The sequence below is a fragment of the Zosterops lateralis genome (assembly GCF_965231275.1).
Source record: "Zosterops lateralis genome assembly, chromosome: 3".
NCBI lineage: Eukaryota > Metazoa > Chordata > Aves > Passeriformes > Zosteropidae > Zosterops > Zosterops lateralis.
Window position 1 is genome coordinate 43,911,898 of NC_139764.1, and position 21,916 is coordinate 43,933,813.

The 21,916-nt window shown below is 37.6% G+C and overlaps 1 protein-coding gene across 2 annotated transcripts in view; it reads right to left on the bottom strand.

Moving 5' to 3' along the window:
- ARID4B (AT-rich interaction domain 4B) overlaps positions 1-21,916 on the bottom strand; it is an 85,457-nt gene that overhangs the window by 2,228 nt on the left and 61,313 nt on the right. The window contains exons 17-22 of one of the 2 annotated variants that reach the window (XM_083857981.1): positions 15,551-15,799; positions 9,412-9,496; positions 8,466-8,658; positions 5,843-7,051; positions 3,889-3,999; positions 1,536-1,751 (exon numbers count right to left, since the gene is read on the bottom strand). In XM_083857981.1, the coding sequence (XP_083714107.1) occupies positions 1,536-1,751; positions 3,889-3,999; positions 5,843-7,051; positions 8,466-8,658; positions 9,412-9,496; positions 15,551-15,799 (2,063 nt within the window). The remainder of the gene's footprint in view (positions 1-1,535; positions 1,752-3,888; positions 4,000-5,842; positions 7,052-8,465; positions 8,659-9,411; positions 9,497-15,550; positions 15,800-21,916) is intronic. The other variant, XM_083857982.1, reaches the window with a different exon arrangement.

Sequence of the window (21,916 nt, forward strand, 5' to 3'; positions counted from 1 at the left end):
AGCAGCAGCAGCTGCTCTCTATCACCCCAAATTTGTTCATTTTTAAATTATTCTTTGCAAGACACTGCCCTACACTTTGAGGACTTTTTAAGGAACTGGGAGAGAAAAAAAATGCATTCCTCTCCCCATAAGGAAGAAAAGGATAAAAAAAATTAAGACAATGGAAGAAAGTATCAGGGCCAAAATTAGCTTTGAACCTGTTGCTTTCAGTCCTTGCTGGAGCTCAGTTTGGCCCCAGACACTGGAAGTCCCTGGCATATGTGCCATAAGGAAAAACCATACAGGACGACCTTGCTGGACATGACCAGCACAGGAACTGCTCCTCTGGCTGTTTCCAACTGGGAGCTCTCCACAGCATGGCACACAGCAGTGAGTGGCACAGGCAGGAGAAACTTTTGGTTTGGTCCAGGGAAGCACACTGGAGACACTCCATTTGAAAGCATTTAAGAATTATTTTCACTACTGTGGGGTGCAAAATGCACTGCATCAACCTGTAATGAGGGCAGCACCCAAGGACCAAAAATCACAACTATATTAGGCTGTGGGAAAGTAAGGAAAGCTCAAGTGTCAGACTTGTCTTCAGCAGGAAATGTGTTAAACAGCACTCCACAGACCAACTTCTGCCAAGCAAGCTTAGCATGTGGAGTGTAGCCAAGGTAAAAAAAAAAGGAAGGAGCAAAAGCCCTTCAACCAGTAAAGCGTTCAATGAATCTCAACAGGGCAGTAAGTGACAATAAAGACCTTTTACATTACATACCCCTGAAGAGCATCGGAATGTAACTTGATTGCAAAGAACCACTGGGAAAAAATACTTTTAAAAGTAGGCTGATGCTGAGATTCAGGGTTGAGGAGGAAATTTTAAAAAGGAACAAACCCAGCAAAATCAGATTCAATTGGTAAGTTGCACTAATATGAGGGAATTAATAACCCACTGATTTGTTTTTCAGATAGGCAAATGCAGGATCCTTTCCACAATGCTCACCCCTAGCTGCCCCAGTAGCTTGATTGAAACAAAGAGAGTGGAAGTTCTTAATACTAGAAATAGCAATCATGTGCTGGTTCACTAATGCAAAATGGATAGGGAAAAAATTACCAATCAATCACCTGAGTGTCTGAACAAGAACTAGAGAATGAGAAATAAAACAGTAAGGAAATATCAACAGAAGCACACAGAGCAGATAATTTCATGTCAGAATGACAGGTATGCACAGCACAACAAGAACAGCAAGGCAGCTCAGGACCCAGATCTAGAAACAGTCCTGGAAGAGTGTATTTGCTGCAATTGCAAAAACAACAACAACAACAACAAAACAAAACAAAACAAAAACAAAAACAAAAAAACAAACAAACAAAAAAACAAAAAACAAAAAAAAAAAAAAAAAAAAAAAAAAAACCTTAAAAAAATAATTAGGATTTATCATAAGCTTAAGCAAATTCAAGATGGAAACAAGAAAGCCAAAACACAGAACATTCAAAATGCCTTTTTACAGTATGCCACAAGATGACACTAAGTGTGTTTTCAAGAAAATACTTACACATTTGAAAACTCCACTTGTAAACTTTGGGCAAACGATTATTCTGTTCTTTGAGATCAGACTCCTTCTCTCCATTTTTACCACATTTTCCGGGAGACTGTGTCCTTGTGAGTGATTTGGTTTGGTGAGATTTCATGCCAGTAGAAACCGATTTTGCTGACTGAGACTTGGACACACTTTCACCAGCTGATAGTTCATCACTGTCGCTGCTGTTTGCTGAAGAAACAAGAAGACATTGTTACAAAACAAAACCCAAACTAAAGCTTGTTAGAAGCAACTTGTGTGCTGATTTTCATACAACAGGAATTTATTTGACCCAAACCCTTTACTTTAAAACAACAGAATCCATGCTTGGCTTGATGCTCACTGCATCACTGAAGCACAAACCAGGTGTATTATGGGGCCAAAATGAACCACATCTGCCTGCTCATGGGACTGTGCTTTTTCTAAGAGTTCACAAGACTGATTGTTATGGTCCATGTCCTGTTTAGCTCTTTCTAACCTCAATTTCTAATGCAGTATTCAATACATATATATAAACCTCTATCCCACTTTAGAGCTAATAGTTACAGACAGACCTTTGACTGTATTTTTAGGACATGTATAGCAGAAATCAGAGCAAATAGCCTTTTCTTAGCCTTATGTCACTTTCATTTTCCTCTACTAAAATCACTATCAATAATCTGAACATGTGTGATGTAATCTACAAATTCCTCAGACAAGATGATAAAACTTTAATTTTGGAAAAAGATCTTTTGCTGACCCACAACAGAAGAACTTTACCTCATGCTGAAAAAACTTAAAAGCAACAAGCTGAAGTGAACATAGGTTTTTAATCAAACCACTCAAAGGAGAGTAACAAAATGTATCTAAAAGACAAAATGCCTAGAAAATCTGTAGACCCTCAATTGTTAGAGTTGTTTTTAACAACACATTGAATTTATATTTCTTAAGAAAAATGTATGCCTCAGTTGTATCTGCCACAGGTGTCGACAAAATGAGCCCTGAACCTTTTGGCCTTTATGATCTGGTGATCTACTCAGGAGAAACTGAACACCCAAGACATGTAGTGTGAAAGAGCTTGGCCAGCTGCTTGTTAGTGTTGGTTTAATGTAAAGGCAAGAGCTGAAGCTGCCACAAAAGCAGTTTAACAGATACACCAGAATTTTGCCAAAAGCTTTTTTCTTTTTTTTTTTTTTTTCTTACAGCTGAATCACATATTATCTATTTATTTTCCTTATTTCATCCAGCAGTGCCTGAAGTCTAACAAAAAGAGCACACACCAAGGACTACATGGTAGTAGCTTTCAAGTTTCACATCCCGATGAAGATACAGGTTGAGAAAAAGTGGCAAATTCACCACATCCAAGGGAATAAAGGCAAGGCTAAAAATGGTGTATTTGTTCTGCAAATTCAGTTTGTTTTGTTACTTTAATTTCTGATGTGAGGGTAAGAATAAGGATTATGAAAGGAGGAGACCAATGAAATGGAATTAAAAAGGATGAGAAAATATAAAGAGGAGATTAATGAACATGAAAGACAGGTGGGGTGAAAGCAAATACCCGACCAGCAAGTACAGACTTTTAGTAAAAGCTGTTAATAGAAAGAGGGGAGAGAAAGGAAAAAAAGGCATGGCATATGTTTTTTATCCTTGCTTTAACTCCATTTTTTAGTTATCCTCCAGGCTTCAGTCTTCTAGCTTTGTCCTGGTATTTTTTATTAACAGTGAAATGAAGCAGTAATTAATCTTGTTGTCTCCCAAACACCTGTGCATATGACCCCTAACACACCTCTGCTTTTATTAAGCTTCCCTTAGCCAGTATTGTGCTTTCTGTTCCAATTAGCTTCTACAACTACAAAAAACTGCAAAAGCTGCATTATTTACCGTAAGTGTAACAGACAGAATAGGAGGAAAACAAGAATCTATATTTTTCTGGAATTCTCATATTTGCTACAGGGTAGAGATATTAACCTCTAAAAACTCATCTTGCAGAAAATACAGAGTGCAATTTCCTTCAGGTCCCAGTCTCCCCCCTAAAGCAGGCAGCTACCCTGATACAGATACCTGTCCCAGTTCTGCCATGTGTGAAATATTCACTCTTCTTGGCTTTCCTGAATTACACAATATTAAGGAGCTCTTAGAAATAGGCCCAGAAATAATAATACAAGACATTTGAAAACACTTTGGTGTTTAGGTAGAGCAGTTTCTTAATTTAAACAGTGTTAAGAATTCCCTGATGAGAACATTTTGTCCTAATGCATTTTTTATTAACAAACTTCATCTCCTACAATCAGTTGAACAAATGAAATGCTACTTTCACATCTTTTATTTCACACTAAGCTGCTGTACTTACTAGTTTTACTCTTCTTTTTGCTGGTCACAGATGTTTTGTGGCTTCTTTTCTGCTTTTTTGAGGAGCTGCCTCCTCCCTGAGCATCTTTAAGTCTTTTTTGGCCTGTACAGACTATAATTGGGAAAAAAAAAAAAAAGAAACTGAAATTAAATAAATGCTTGCACTTCTCCCACAAAACACTTTAAAGCTTAAGTTTGTAGACAACAATGCAACTGCTCCTGCCTATCCTTAATGCAGCTCAGTTTTCTACTTCTATTGACAAGAGGAGCTGAAAGACAATGGAAGGCAGACCAAGTTTCTTTGCAGAGTGCACATGTATGATGATTACAATTTATTTTCCCATCACCAGAATGCATCACCAGAATTTCTCTTGAACCACATGGATTTACTATGTTTTAATACTGTAAATTAAATAAGAATACATTTATTACAAAAGTAATCAAGACCTACTGGGACTAAAAGATCTTTTTAAAAGTTTGCTGTACTTGGAAGCTGTGAGAAAAAACCACAAAGCCATAATCTGTGATCAGTAATTACATTGATTGAAGGTGTTAAAAAGACTCTTAGATAATGTTAAAAAAAAACAAACAAAACAACCAAGGAAAAAAAATCTACCAGTATTTGTGACTACAAGGGGAAAAAAGTAGAAAAGGAAAATGGCAGGATTCTAGTACACCTGCTAAAAGAGAGTGTTTTAAGACTTCTTCAAACGTTGTTTCACAACCATGTGACTTACAGATTAAAAATGACCCCTGGAATAAAACAATTTTAATTAAGGAACCCAATTTTCTGAAACAGGTAACATGCTGACAAAATCAGAGAGGAAGTTAAAGTCTAATGCATGTAAAAATACTCTTCTACAATAGTGTAAAACTTCTTCCAAGTGGCAATAAACTACTTTCATATAAAAAAACCCTGAGCAACTTAAGTTCTAAACCTATACAGCTCTAATTAGCAAAGCAATAGAGGTGTATTTATCCAGGGGTACACATTCACCTCTTCCAAACTCTCTCCTTTAACAAAACACATTTTGTTGTACACTTTCGGAAGAACATTTCCAACAGAAAGCTGAAGGTAATACACCTTTAATGGCATTTTGAAAAAAATTAGCTAATTGTTAGCCAAAATCTACTGAGATAAAAAACTCTACTTCTGTCTCAGGATTGTAGACAAAATGTATTGTCTTCCTTCATGTTCATAATTTTTAGCCACTAAAACACAGTGAAAGTAGCTGTACTTTTGACTGAACTGTGAAACAGCCAGTCAGCTTCAGAAAAAAGCTTTTGGATCTTGCCTTGCCTGCAGTTAAAAAGCAGGCAGCAGTACAGCGACATCATGTGCACAAGCATTTATTATCCCCCATTCTCTAGTGGTTTCAGGAAAGGAACTTCAATCTGAAAAATCACATATGAAAATGAAACATAGCTGAAAAGGTCAATGCTTTTATCAGCTTGACTTGAATCTTATGAAGTTAATGTTCTAGAAAAATATAAATTAGAAATGACTGTCTAAGCACTCTAGCAGCAAGACGGCTTTCTCCCCCAAAACAAACAACTTACAGAGAATCAAATTTAATGCAAGAAAAGCATCGCCTGCTTCTAAGGAGGTTGCTGAAAATGCTTCCATCTTGCTACAATAAATGTTCCTTACACAAGCTATTACAGTTTGCTCTGGGCTTTTTTGACATATCCAGTATATTCATTCTTTTATCCTTTGTCCCTCAGTGAAACCACCTCAATTTCTAATGAGAGGCCAATGAATTTGCTGGCAGATTACATTTTATTCACGAGATGATTATGCCATTTCCACACATCTGAAATGGACAGCAGATGGACTACTTCCTCCAACGACTAACTTCCCTGCATCATAACCAAAACAGAATGAAAACACATCAGCAATGTTAGAAATAAGAGCTGGTTAGGTTGGAGACAGCTCTGTTTACCCTTTCCTTTACCTTTTTCAGCATGCTCTGGCTCTGGTTGATTACTACTACTCGAACTGACGCTGGCATCAAAACCTGTTGGAGAAATATTTCCCTCAGACTGGAGGTCTTGTAGCTCTCCTGCCACACTGTCCACCTCTATTGTGCTATCTGTTTCACTTTTGATGCTTCGTATCTCTTCTTGATTTGGTGGCAGTGTCTCAGACACAGTGACACTGGACTGATGTCTACTGGACTCTGTCACAGTTACAGAGGAAGGTGACTCAGGAGTTGTAGGAGGCGTATTTAGCACTGAATTGCTGCCACTGCTTGGAAATTCAACTTTCTTCTCACCCACTTCAGTCGGTTTCTCTTCAACAGGTTTAACATCCACACTTGCTGGCAAAGATTTTTCAAGTTCACAGTTAGGCAAAGAAATACCTTCCTCTGCAAGAGTCTGAAGCTGCTCCTCTGCTGCAGCATCCTCCGGAGCAGCGTGTGGGGGAGAGGCAGCAGCCTCAGTATCAGAGTCTGAGAACAGCTCCTTCAGTGTTTTCTTCGGCCACTGTCCTTGGATACTTGACCACACATCTTTTCGATCTTTCGCTCTGGTGTTCTGAAGTCTTTCATCAGAGTTATTTAAAAGCTTTATTCTTTTCTCTCCCACTTCAGAAAATCCAGTGTAGAAAGTATTTGTCCGTAAAGATTTCCTTTTCTCCTCTAGTCCATTGTACTTTTTCGTTGGAGTGATTTTCAGTTTAGATTTGTCTTCCTCATCTTCATCCGAGGAGCTGTTACTGCTGTTTTCTAAACTAAGGGAGTCTTTGTTTTTGGACTTCTCATCCTTTCTATTGGGTGACACGGTCTTTAAGGACTCCTCTGCAATGCAGTGTCTTCGTTTACCACGCTTCACTTGTGGTTTTGCTGTTTTATCCACGATCTCCTTCTTTCCATCCTTTCTCTTCTTTGTGGCTTCGTCTTCTCCATCAGAGTCACTATCTTCAGATAACTCTTCCATCTCTTTCCGCAATCTTTCAGGAGACTTGGATACAGACTTGGGCACTGGTGCATCTGTAAGAGCTTTAGTTTCTTCCGGGAGGGAGGAACCACTCTGTTCTTTTAGACGGAGTTCATTTTTGTCTTGGCTTATGGCTTCAGGCTGAGATTCCTCTTTGCCATCAGCATGTACATTTGGGGCACTTTGGTCATCTTCTTGCTCACTATCATCAGAACTTTCAGAAGCTAATTAAAAATAAATTCAAACAAAACAAAAACAAAACAAAACAAGAAAAGTTTGTTTTGATTCTGGTTACAAAGAATTATTAAAAAACAACAACAACAACAACAAAAACAACTAAAAAAACTGTACACTATGAAATCACGCTACGGGGATCTCTAGCAGTGTCTCTTAAATGTTATCTCCTGAAGAGTTCAAAAACTCATGGTATAATGGCCAGATTAGAAACTAGGAGGATTCTCTGTTATACAGTACATCTCCATGAATTTCTGAAGAAGTAGAGAAAGCATAGACTGCATTAATCCATAAAATATAAACTTCTGCACAATTACCCAAACCAGAATCTGAAAGATGCCCTTACATATTTCTTATGGGTTACAAATACTACTACCTTTCTTCCAAAGCCCATAACACAGACATCATTTTCCCTGGAAAATCCAGAGTCTAAAGGACAGAACAACAACACACACATTGGATACTCTCTAACAAACCAACCTGATGATCAGCCTGGAAAAAGGAAGTGAAAGCAATAAAGAAAGGCACTTAGGGAAACAAACGGACAAGAAGAATGTAGGATAACTGCAAGAAAATTCAGGGTCAACAATAAAGAAACTGAGAGAACAAAGATACATAATCCAGAAGGAATCAAAAGCAATCTCATTCAGTGCAAAAAGATATAGATTCAAGGAGAAACACAGGAACTTGCTCAAATATACACACATATATACACACACACATATATATGTATGTATTTAACTCCTTGATTTGTAATTACAGATTAATTATCACACTAATAATAGTATCATTGCTAATTGGGTTTTTTTTCTCATTTCCTAAGGAAATGAAGCATACAGATTATGTTGATTGTTATTCTACCTACATTTTTGTAACTCAATGGCCAGTGTCATCCAAGTTCAAATAAGTTGGAATGATTATTAAATTCACACGGCTTCCACGGAAGTTTGTGGTTACCCAAACTACCTATACCACACATGATTTCTTTCTCTGGAAGGATGCTCTAAACTAAGAATGAAGAGGAGCAAGTAGGTATTAAAATGCTGCTGTAAATGTGCGGGCAGGGGAACACAGTGCTAGCAACAACAGACATGCAGATATGAATAATGGGTCCTACGGCTTACGTAAATCAAAAATTGAAAATCTAGAAATTAGATAGGAAGCAAAAATGTTTTGCTCTGTATCAAACAAAAAAAGGATGGCAACACAAAATGTAAGCAACTGTTAACACACTGAATTCACAGAAACTGTCAACACTGCTTTTGTCCAAGGGTTATTTCTGAAGATGATGTTATAATTAGCCAGACAGACTCAAGCATTTAGTTGCATCAGTTATTCTACATTGTCATTTATTCCTGTTTAAAGGCCACTTACAGAACTAGAAAAAGCTTTTAAGTACAATACCTTGTAGCCCATTAATGATAGAAGTAATTTCTATTGATTTAACTGGAGCTTGTTCAGTATTTTTGGCTTCAGTGCTGTCAAGTTTGGACCCAGTCTCTGGTGATGTGCTGGTGTGAAAGGGGGGTTTTGACAAACGGCGCAGTTTACAAGGTTTAGGAGAATACTTCTCTTCCTTCTCTCTGTCAGTTTTATTCTAGGTAAAAAAAAAGATATAAAAAACTCTGCTCATTGGAGCACACATCTTATCATGGTCTACAATTAAACAATGCTTACAGTTACCTTAAACATTCAATCTGTAGAGAAAAGCTCTCCTTTGTTTAAAGGACTACAAACACCTTTCTACATCCCATGCCAAGATCTTTCTAATGAAGACAGGGACTTTGTCAACACTAAAACAAATGGGAAAACAAACACAACCAGTGCTCGAGGAGTAGTGGCACTGCAGGACGCCAGGCTCAGCAGCGGCAGAAGGAAAAGCTTCCTTGCAGCCCACTGTCCAAGACATATGTCATCATCTAAGCTTAAATATCAGTTGTGGAAGAATCGATTTTAAAAGAAATATTGGCAATAAAATTATAGAGTCCCATGCACATGGACTGGTCAAAGGTTTGCTCTGCAGAATCAGAGAGCTCTCAAATTTCACCTCCTCAAGCTGCCTCCCAACACTGACAATAATCTGTATCCTTCTCATTTGTTTTCAGTAAATGACTACACACATTTAATTAAAAATTCAGGAAAGAAGGAAAAAGAAGCTTCCCCTCCTCACCTCAAGGAGAAAAGCAGAAACCATGATGAAAAGAGTATCCATATTTAAAAGGCTATGAAGTTGCTTTGCCTGTTAAGTATTTGCAGGCCAATCAAAAGGTCAGGAAGGGAGGCAGGGATTACCTAACTGTGTATCAAACCAAGATAGGGGAGCAACAGAAGCGAAAGGGAGAAAAACTACCTTTATTTTCTTTCGATGCTTAATTTTTGGTACATTTTTATCAGCTGGTCTCACTATCTTGTCTGCCTTTATCCATTCATCGTACCTGAACAGAAAAAGAAATCATACACATTTATTGTTTTAAGTAGAAAATAATATCACAATAGAAATTTAACTGAGGAAAAAGAGAATTAGTAGTCATATAAAAACAGAATTGGAATTTGAACCAAGTAATTTGTGGAATTCGCAAGTCTGTGAAGTTTTAGCTAAGGTTCAGAGGATTAGCATCCTTTTACACTAGGATAAATGCAAAACCTCTTTTCCAGCCTGTACAGAATAGCAGAAATCCATGTCTGCAGGTAAAACAAACTACCTGAATGAGAAATCTGTACAGACCTCTAAAAGGTATACTTTCTATTTATACACTGTAAAACCTTAACAATAAAATTAATCCTTTCAACTACATAAGATGTGACCACTTAATAAAAAGAAATTCTTCTGATCCCAAGTGACTGCAAAGAGTTTTCTGGAGTGAGTAACCCTTTGGAGTCACCAACTTTGAGTCACTGACTTACACAGTGATATTTTTCAGTTCCTTTCCTGTAAAAGGTTTCCATTTTGTATCAGAGTGTATCAAAAACATACTAAATAGCACCAAAGTATTAACAACAGGCATCTTGTTATTCAAGACTGGACCTGTTAAGTACAAACCCAAGACCAAAGAAGTAGTAAGAATATACTGTAACTATGGTACTGTGCTTGCCAGATTGTGTATTTCTGAAAAACTCAAGAATCATTTAAATCATTTTTTTTTCCTCTTGATAAGAATAGGCTGCTTTACTACTTAAACTGTAAATTCAAGAACCAGCTGCACCAGAAACAGTTCAGTTAAAAATCAGTTGGTATTAACTTTGACCTGAATGTACATACAAACAAATTCTGATCCTCCTAGGCAAACGTAAAAATAGAGAGGAAAAAATCAACTTTAAAAAACCCAAAACCCCAAAGCATACTCTCCAAAAAAACTCATACAAGATGGAGTTGAGCACCATCACCATGCTGGCTTTCCAGCTGGGCTTACCTGATTATCATTTTGATGTATGCAATGACTACTGTGCAGTCCTAATTCACCCTCTTTACAACCACTGCCAATTACATCCGCAATATTGATATAAATTCAAAATATTTAGGGAAAAACATGCAGACTACGATATACCAAGACTGCCTACACTGCTTCAGACACCACTACTGTGGTACTATTACACTGTCATTACCAGGTGAAATGCCAGTAAACAGGTTCAAAATTGAAATACAATTCTGCAGAGTACTTGCTCTTTGGAAAAATCCCATATTCTGTGAGACTGTGGGAATCCCTATTTAAAACAATCTTTCTTCCAGACAAAGACATGTTTTGCACAAGGAATACCATGAAGTGCCTGCCAAATGGACTTTGTGACCCAGAGAAATGCAGGAGTATTTTATTAGATCTAAACACATGGTGAAAAGTGAGGATTCTGACAGTGTCCTTTCTGCCTCAACTACATTGCTAGAACACCAAATTTGTATTCACTCGTTCTTATGCATCTCCAATAAGAAATTAATGTTCCTCCTATGCAAAGTCTGTGCACAGCCCACACTGTCTGAGATTCATGGCAACTGCAGTGCCTGCTGGGGCAAGAGCTGACAGACATGGGGGCACACTGAACTGAAGGAGAGAAGTGCAGAATCTGAAGAGAATACATGTCCATAGCACAGAGTCCTAAACGTCATGAATTAGAAATGGTGCTCATGCAAGCCCTCATCTCAAGGAGGACAATTTGGAACACTACTATGTGACAGTCACAGTTGCTGGCCAGAGCATATCCTGCTTTACTCCTGACTGCACCCAGAACAGCAGACAGACCCTGTGAGGAGGCCACAGAAATCTCCCATCTCCTGCAGGGAATCAGCTGCCCACACTTCACACCCTTGCATCACACAGCTCTTTTCACGACTCACGCATCAAATGCATATGGTTTGCCTAAACATGGGACAACTGGACCCCAGGCTGAAACAGATCCTGCAAAAATGATACATTCCAAGCCACAGCTGACAATCTGACCCTAAATTACATTCTCCTCCACTGCAAGACCGACAAGCACCCTGAAAGCTACATCTAAAATGGGGTGTGTGACTCAGACTAGAGCCTCTTTCTAGAACTGCACCTGCTAATGTATGAACGCTTACTTCATCACTAATCTTACTTTGGACAGTCTGTTCACAAAACAAAATTAACCCAAAAATATAATCAGAAAAGTTCTTCAGTGCTCTCATTACAAGAAGCATTTACTTTCAGAGGACCTGGGTTGTTTTACTGCAGTACTGCCTTTCACATGTACCACCCTAAAGTGAGCAGATAAGAGTGGAGAGGAAGGAAATACTATGGGGAGCTGCTCCTAGAAGAGGTTATACACTGATTTCTTTGAAAATCAAGATGGGGGATTTAATAAGGAATTATTATTTACCTTTTTTTTAAATCAGTTGTCATATGAAAATCTGGATCGCTTTCATAAAGAAAATCCCCTTGCCTTACTAAAATGAAAAGCACTTTGCATCAGAGTATGTACCCATACTATTACATTCATGTGCACCACTTATAAGATAAAATGCACCACAACATACTCCCAGAGACTGCACAGTCGATCTTCCACAGAAGTACTAGAGGAGAAACAAGAAAGAAAGCATACTTGTCCAGACTAGATCTATACTAGCAAAGGTACCATTTTTCTCAGAAGGACAAGTGACCTCAAGGAGCTAGCTAGCCTTGGCAAATGCACTGAAAAGGTCCAGTATAGGATCTGTAGCTGCTAAAAAGGGAGAATTAAGCTGGGGTTTTTTGCTGTGATCAAAGAAAGAAGAAAAACTAGTCTGATACTCAAATACTGGAATATTAGATGGGGATTCCAGTTTGCCTAATTTTTTTGTTTGTTTTTTTTTTAATTATCCCTTCCATGCCCCCCCATGACATACATTACTCTCCAGGACCTGAAATTTTGCTGCACATTTAATTTCAATGGTTGATTGTAAAGTATAAAATTGGTATATGAAGTAATGTTTCAACAAACTTAGACAGAAATTAGCACTTTCACATGCAGATTTCTGAAGGAAAGAAGTGTTGAAAATTAAAAATCTTAGTTTTAAACATTTGAAACATTCAAGAATAACATGTCTTGGGATGATGTACCATAATGACACACAGTTTCAACAATCTAAATGCTCTTTAAATATGCACTCTCTAATTACTAGGAATACACTGCAGAAGAAAGTCACCTCAAACACACAAACTGTTCTTTGCATTGGCAGCTGAAGATCAATATCTCAACAAAAGGAACTGGCACTGTAGGCCCCAAAGAAGTTTCAGTTACATTTAAAGCACACATAATTCAGAACATCACTGGTCTGCCAGAAGAAGTACAGTTTCTCTGTATTTCTCTGCTTATTCTGGTTAACATGTGGTAACATAAGCAGGTCCCTCTAACAGGGTGGAGATTTATACCATTCCCTTTGACTACAAGTCAGGCTCCACTGAACACTACTATTCAGAGACCTTTATCAGAGAGACACATCACCTGAATCTCAGGAGCTAACAACAAGAACCTTTAGCTTAGTGTTGTACACCTTCTACACTTTCTATTTACTCTTTAAAACAAACAAACAAAAAGTTCCAGAGTTCTTAATGTCACTGTTCCAGAGCATTTTAAAAAAAAACCCAACTAATGAAGATGAGTATCAAGCTTACCCAACTTCATTCCAAGTACCCTGAAGAATATGAGCATACACCCAAACACACAGTTATTCTGATTTCCAGACTGATACTGAAATTAACCTGTGATAAGAACCATTAGTAGCTATTTAGGATTTCTGCTCAAACATATGAGTTTAAACAGGCCATTCATTAAATGGCATACTTGACCAAAAGGGGAAACAGGAAAGTCAATTTTAAGGAGCAAAAGAATGACAGAATTAAAAAACCCCAGGATGATGAGCATATCCTAGTTCAGTACATCCCCTGTGCTGTGTATACAGTACTTGTGCCCACTAAGTAATCTACAATGAATAAGGTGAGGAGAGAATTGCTTCCTACCCAACTAAGGCAATTGCTTTTCCAGGTTGGCACTGACTGAAAGTCAAATCAAGCTATTACAGCCTACAAGACTAGCTATAGTGCTAATACTAAATACTAAACTGTCAAAGTGTTTAGATGTTGGTTAAAGCTGAGGCTTACACACTCTTTCTGTCAAATCCATGAACTTAAGTAATTTTACATGCATGAAAAAGATTAGCCACATTTAGCAGAGTCCACGCACAGTCCCACAGCTAAATCTCAATCACTCATGTATTTTTCAGTGAAGAATCCTATTCCTCCTTTTCAGAAGGCTCTTTTCAAACAGCAAGTAAAAATACAAACTCTAGTCCTGCTACCAGATAAACCAAACAGTCAACACTCCTTCCTCCTCAAACAAGTGCAAGTTAACTAAAAATGCTTTTATTGTCAAACATATCCTAATCACAGAAATAACGCCTCTGACATCAATCTACAGATTTGATTAAAACACAGAGTTAAAAATTTAGAATCTTGATTTCTCCTTTAAGAACTGGGGTGCTGGGATCTCCAAGGTGAAGAAGACTCATTTTTGACTTCTCATTTCTTCAGATTTGAAGAGGTACTGCTCAAATAAAGATCTGATCATCTCACCTCACAGCGTGGATAATAGCATGATATTTGCTCAAAAAGAAAAATAACTTCTATGCTTACATGTGAATTCCAAAACAAGAGTTTTAACGCAAGAAACCTCTTGGAATGGTACACACAGTAGTCTTCAGTGAGTAGGATGAAAATTTCAGCGAATTGCACTCCAAGGGAGATCTCCGCAATAAGAACTGGACCAAAACGCAAGTCACACCCCAGCTCCCACCTTGAGCAGGCTGCATCTCCCCTCATATCTTGACTTCAGAGCCCACTATGCTTACAGATGTTGTCTGAGGACAGTTTATGTCAGATCCTATTCTTGTAGATCAATGTAGATCAAAATTCTACAGAAGACTGGTACCAAAACTGGCAAGAGAGAGATTCCTCCTCAGCAGCAGCTCAGGTGCACCTGGAAATCACCAGGCCATGATGCAGAGATGAGTTCAAGACAGCAAGAGAAGCATCGTACTTCTCTGTTACCTTTGCTAGCAGATCTTGCTGGAACTGAGTAAGTTATATTTCTCCTGCCTTTCTGGTCAGAGGCAGGATGTCCAGATGACAGATGAAGGTTACAAGAACCTCAGCTTTCCAGAAAAGGAGAAATAAGAATAAAGTATCTCAGGCTTGTGGGGGTTTTTTACAGACAGTAACAAAGTTTAAAAGGTAATAGTTAAGGACAATGAGCAGTTATGTTGAAACTGAGGAAAGCAGTAGACATGCTTATAAGCTGCTCAAAAACTTTAGTTTTCTCTACTTTTTCAAAGTTGCTTCAAGATTTAAATGGCGAAAAAGAGGTCTGAAATAGCAACAGAAATACTTCAACTTATGTCTATTAATGCTACACTAAAGACAATAAAAAGCATTCGCTACTCCTGATATTAAAGAAAGCATAAGAAGCCACTAGGCTAAGAAGAGTCTGGCTGGGAAGTTTAGGGCAGCCTCAGGGGGAGGTGAGGTAGGGAGGATAGGTATCCGATCAGATGAAATGCACTTATTTGCCACTAAGAATCTTAGCGTTTTCCAGTTAAATGTCCTATTGCTGGTGTACTCTGTGCTTCACTGACAAGAGTGAGTTCACAGCCTCAGCTAAATGCACTACTCAAATACTATATCAGAGAAAATCGGCTTAAGAGAGCCAGAGGAGGAATCTGAAAAGAGTGATGTGTCACTTGCATGGGAAGATCTAAAAGTAAGATGGGGAATAAATGAAGCCTTCTTTGAACAAGGAATTTTAAGATGATTTTCAAAGTAACTAAAACCCTGCATTTATATAGCGTTAAAAAATCTAAGTTTCATACAGTACAATGACCTTCACAGAACACCAATACTGAAAGTTTAGGACTCCAGATGTCTATTAATTTAGTTTTTAAAATTCATAAGTGTATTTGAGAAGTAATTCAAGAAGTAATCACTAACTAAAACTCAAGTTACCTCACGTTCCATCCACAGTAGTGCACCAAGTAAAGGACTTCTCCACCTTCGATGTCAGAATCTTTAATACTAGCTTCATACATTTTTTGATTTTTCCCTCTTCCATACCGCACTTGGACTTTCATGCCTGGTGGATAGCATTCAAACTCTTCTTCCTCATTGTTATTGTTGTCTTCTTCCTCCTCCTCCTCCTCTTCCTCCTCCTCTGCTTCTTCTTCATCTTCATCTTCTTCCTTATTCGTGTCATCTCTTGAAAGGTTTAAAAAATTGTAGAGTTAATATGAGATACTTCATAAGCTTTTCAGTCCAAACCACATATATTGATAAATATTGTGGATGCATTAGAGAGTGGGAAACAGGAGGCTCCAAATATGTGAAACTGTACTACAGCTGAGTAATATCAGCAAAATAGGATATAGCAAAACACACAAAATCCAGTGACTGTAAGGTGCAAAAGTGACTAAAAGAAAAAAAAAATCCATCAAAATCTGTATGAGTAGAAGTTGTTCAAATTCATCTTTATATGATTTTTGCATGCAGTCTCTTTGTTTAAATGTAATTTTCTCACTTAAAATTAATTCCTTTCAATATAGAGAAAATTTCCTAAATTCCATTTTTCAACCTACAACTTTTACAAATGCTTCTTGAAACTTGCTTCTCAAAAAAATCCTTGCTTGATTAGAATACATAAACTCTATCTCAACAGCTTGAAATTAGGGTTGAGATCTAATTTCTGCAACCACAACCAGACCTGCAACCACAACCAGATTTTAGACAGAAAAATCCCCAACACCTTATGTGACTGTATTAGCAAACTAAACAACCTGTGCTAATTTATGACCTTGTCACTCCTTGCCAATTACACTAAAGTATTCTAAATATGTCAAACTTGCCTTTAATTGCCATATAAATACACAAGCAGGTGTTCACTGCTTTCAGAAGTAAGCTAATTTTGAACATATCTTTAGATATTTTGGACCAATTTTCAGAAGCAGTAAGAACCCACAGATCTGCTAGTTTCACTCAGTGGTAGCTACGGGCTCCTCAGTTATCTGAAAATTATCTGCAATCAGCTTGAAGAGGTAGACTACATTACAGAAGTTAATAGGGCAAAATATCTTTTAATCTTAATTAGACTTACAAAGCAGTATTATTGGCCCTCATACCATTCTAATCACACACTGTGCAACACAGAACAGATTTAGCTGCTGACTAAATTCACAACAACTGCAGACTGACAATAATAAAAAAAAAACACTGAACAGGTATGTTTGGATGTCTGGATAAGAGAACGTAGGTACTGCTCCAAGTCTGACTCACACCAGCATTTTAGTTAAGTTCACAAACAGAGGAGTCTGTATTAATAATCTAAACCTTTCCACAACATTTTCAGTAGCAAATACCCAGATAAAGCAAGCTTTCTGTCTGTGAAAGGATGCCCTTTGGCAGAAGTAGAGCTGCAGTATTACTGTCTAATTAGCTGACAAAAGGTAATTCAGAACAATATGCTAAATTCACCTGTAGTATAACCACACTGATTTAATAAAATTACTTCAGAGATCAATGTTGTCACATATATATACATATATATATATGCATAGACACACTAAATATACAAACACATACATGTATATACACACACATGTGCATACACAATGAGACAAAGGCTAAAAAAAGCCATCTTTGTCTATTAAGTACACCAAGTCAGAGAAGACATATCTATTCAGGTATATATTGCATGGACTATACAGTTTAATTCTAGAAGGTCAAGACTTCAATTTTATTTTTTTTATGTGTATGTATATATGCATGTATGTATATGTATAAATACACACAGTCTTAGCCTTCCAGATAGGTAGATAGAACTATATGCTTCCAGTGAACTACCTTGCTAGTGAAGTTAAAACCACCAGAGTTAAAAATGCAACGTGAATAAACAAGCTTTGAAAGCTCATTTATGGCAGAATTTACTTTCCAAGGAAATCAGGCAAAAAGGTGCCCAAAGATTCAGATGAAAAATTCCTGAATAGAATTCCACAGCTAACAACAAAAAGCACCAACTAGTAATTTAAACCATTTAAAGTTATACTGCACTAAACAAAAACTCCTAGCCAATTTCAGTTCAACAGGTATTACACAAAAGCTTCAAAAAATGGGATCAGAAGCAGAGCCACCAGTGCTCCAAGAACAAGATGAGCTTGTGATTTTCCATTACTAAGTATACTTCAAAATTGCAGTGAACCAAATTTTGCCTTTTTTTTTTTCTTCCAAGATCTAGGGGCACAATCCTTGAATGCTGTCTGCAAAGTAAAGTACGCCTGTGCTGGAGAGTCAGGATTTTCCAGACACTGGCAATTATGGTGCCAGTGGCTTTTCAAAAGTTGAACAAATTTAGAGTCTCTCTCATCTTAATCACCCTATGGTTCTCTTGGTGTCCCAACGTATCCTACAAAGACTCCATGAAAATAGCAGAAATTGGTACTTTCTGGAAGAGATGTGTAAAACTATCACTGTGAAGCTGAGTAACTTGGATGGTCAAGGAGATGTGAATAGCAGGCTGAACACAGGTGGAGGGCATGTCAGGAAGCAAAAGCAAAATGGAAGCAGAGATGGCTGCAATTAAAAAGTGTTCCAAGGTGTGACTTGGTTAGCAATCATAAGCTCAAGATTTTAGGAAACCAAACAGAAGCAAAGAATGTTCATAATTTTGGAGCAGAAAAAAACCAACACACATATAGCTCCTGGAACAAAAAACCAACCAAGCCAAAAAACCCCAACACAAAACCCAAGAACACATACCAGTGGTTGCAAGGAAGATATTGTCTTATAATGCCATAAATAGTTCAAATCTGGCAGTGCAGACAAAGGAGAAGCCATGACTGCCACAAAACTGAGGTTTCTAAGAGAAAATTGTGATTGTAGTCATCCAGTATGCACAGTCATAACTTCATTAGTCCATGTATATATGCATGAGATCATTGGATTTTCTTCAAACCTGTTCAGTCAAAATCCCATTTGGGGGGAGGGCATAGAGAAAAGGCAAAAAAAAAATAAAGAAAAAACAAACAAACCTCTTGGCAGCAGACAGTAATTGTCAACTTAAAACCAGTACCAAGCCATATCTATCACAAAGCTGCAACAATTTGAACAACCCAAGCAGCAGCTGATGAAACAAGGCAGCAGCAGATGTGCATACACAGTGTACAGGAGACACAACAATACAAGTGTCACTCTGTTCCAGAATCCAAAGCACTACCAGAAAGCTCAGCAGGACTTAAAAGCATTTCAAATTAGAATCGCAGACTAAAAAGAATATCCCCACCCCATCTCACAAGGATTGGGAACAAACCTTCAGAAGCAAGAAATGAATGAATTAAAATGCAAAATTATTCGTTAATAAAGTAAAACCATTAAAATGTTTAGATCATACAAATATTGCTTATCGTTAGTTTCAAAATACAGTGCAAAATCCTCAAAAGGCTAAACTCACACACATAACAGGTCATTCTCAGTCAATATAAAGATTTAACACCAACAAGCCCATAATTAAGCGTATTAACAACCAGATGTAGTTAATAAATGAAACTGCTGCTCTTACACCACTCAAGAAAATGTAACATCATGCAAATCTGTTTCAACCCACATTCTCTGACACTAAACACGAGCTGTAACAAAGCCCAGGTGGACCTATGAGATGGAGTGTGATTTGGAACATTGTGTCTGCCTCCTAGGATTCCTGTTTTGCAGCAAACCTAACCCTTCTCCAATACACTTCCCCTGACACACCAAACTTGTACACACAGCAGGTGAGATGGCACATGCAAGATTATTTTTCAGGAGTTATTCTAAAATTTGAGGAAGCAAGATTATTTCAATTATTGGCTCAATTAAGTCATTAGAGTTAATTGAGTCACTAGCAGAAATAAACTTTAGTATAATTGACACTTCAAGTTTAGGAATTAGCTTCTATTTTTGTTTCCTGCTTATTTTTTTCCTTTTTCTCATCCTAGAGCATAATTTAACCTCTACATCTCATAATACAGAGCTGAAAGATCTTCAGTCTATCTTCACACTGTCAATCATAGATGTATTAAGGTGACCTTAAGTTTTAAGGCAGGGAGATCATTAGGACCTTTACTCATGCCATGATAACAGAATCTCATCTTTAATTACAGAAACTAACACATCCCAAAAAATCACCAGTATTTGTCTTCCCTCTTGTCCTGGTTTTGTCTGGGATAGTGTTTGTTTCTCCTTGGTAGCACAGTGCTCTGTTTTAGATGTACCAGTGTGGGAAGAAAGTGAGCAAGTGGTTGCAAGGTACACAACTGCCAGCTGGGTTAAACCACAGCACCTCTGAAGCTACAAAGAAAATCTGACAATAGAAGTCCAGGGACTTCTGTCTGCACACAGAAAGTTGGAATAAATGCAATTAGGGTTCCTTGTGCCAAGGGAAGGGGAAGGCACTACTTTGATGTGAGTCACACCTGAGCTGAGTGTAGTACAAAACACTTCAATCATGGAAGCATGTAGTGTGTAATCAGTGTGTTCCTCTGCTGTCACAGCCAGGTGAGAGGACCTCATGTTATCACCTCTCATTGTTCAGACACGTGTTGAAACATTCCTCAAAAGGATAAAGGGTGATTTCAAAGTCTGACTGAAGAGCACAGCCCTTCCTGTATTTACAGCACTGGTTCATGTTCACCTTGGAAGCATCCAGTATCTGATGAATGTTTAAAGACTCTCCCACACATGTAAGCCTCAGTGACAGCCACCATGGTTAATAACCTGCACAGTGACCATTTGCTATGTAAAATATGATGGCACAACCACATTTCCCAAATCAGATGTCCTCCTTCCATTCAATACAAAGGCCAGTACCTTTACACCACCACTCTACACTTTATGATTGTCATTTGCAGCTTATTGCTGTATCAAAAGTAATCATTGCATGTATGTATGTATGTATGTATCAGTCTGTGTTCTATATTAAGAAAAAAAAATCAGTTAGACTTTCTGAAAACACAACTAAGCAAGAACCTCTTTCCTCATACAAAGACAGCTGAAATACATAAATAGAACACACATCACAAATAAGAGCATTGAAATAAATTATTATAGATAAAACTACTAAGTATAGTTCTTATAAGCATTTTTCTTTTGCATACACACCAACAATCTAAGATTCGGAGCATATGTTTACACTACACAATCACTGAGCATGACACATTGCTCTCCATTTTCCCAAGCTAATCAATTCCACATAAACTTGAATCAAACTGGAGAAAGCTATCTCAATATACAGTTCTCAACTCTTCAGAAGCTAAGAGATATGCCTTTTATATCAAATATTCTACACTCCAGAAGATTCTAACCTTCTTGCTACTATTTCAGATTCACCACCACAATGATGTGTCATTTCAATAGATAAGGAACTGAAGAAAACATTCCCTCTAACAATCTCTTTCTCCCGTATGTGAAATGGTGCTTCTGACTATTATGTAAGCCCATTGTAAACTGCTTTCAGAAAATCCCTAATAGGTGTTATCAGAAATTTTAACTCTTGTACAAAAAGTTTCAGCAGCAGCACAGGCACAGCAGGTAGTCTTCTTACCACAAAGGGGCAATAAACCCTAGTAAAATCCTTTACATGAAACAATGCCCACCTTTACTTAGTTTTCAGTTACTGCTTTTAGGAATCCCAGTTTCCACCTACTGCTTATATGAGGGGAAATGTTACTACCACATGAAAGATGTATGTAACAGCTATAGGATTAAGATTTTTTTCCCTTGCACATGCATGAATGGCTGATAGTCCTGAACAGAATTAAACCATAGACTAAATGTTTAGCATTTTCACCTTGTGATACTGTTAAAATATGGCAGTACCAGCTGCCAGAAAACCACATCATACAGACCTAAACCATCAGTATCAGACAACCAAAAGTGTTTAGGTTTCTAAAGCATTCCTGAAAGACATTTGTAATGCATTCCTTGGAGAAAATAAAAAATGAAACCATGTTCAAGAACAAGAAACAAGTAAGTTCAAGAAGCTTCCCAAGGCCAAAGGAGGACTTGTACAAATAACAGCCTGATGAGCAAGAACAAGGTAAGATCCAGTGATGGCAGCCCTTCCTGATGGTAAAGTAGCACCTCAGCCACAAGAAGGAAAATACAAGAACAATTCTTGCAATGTCTATGTACTCCAGCTGGAATTCTTAAAAAAATTTTGCCTGGGCACCTCAAAAACCCAAATACTACCTATATACAAGTCTGCTGCCAGTTTTTGTTGAAAAGCAAAAATTACCAGATTCTCAGTATTTAACCTTTCATTTCAGTATGCAGTTCTTGACAGTGGTCTGTCCC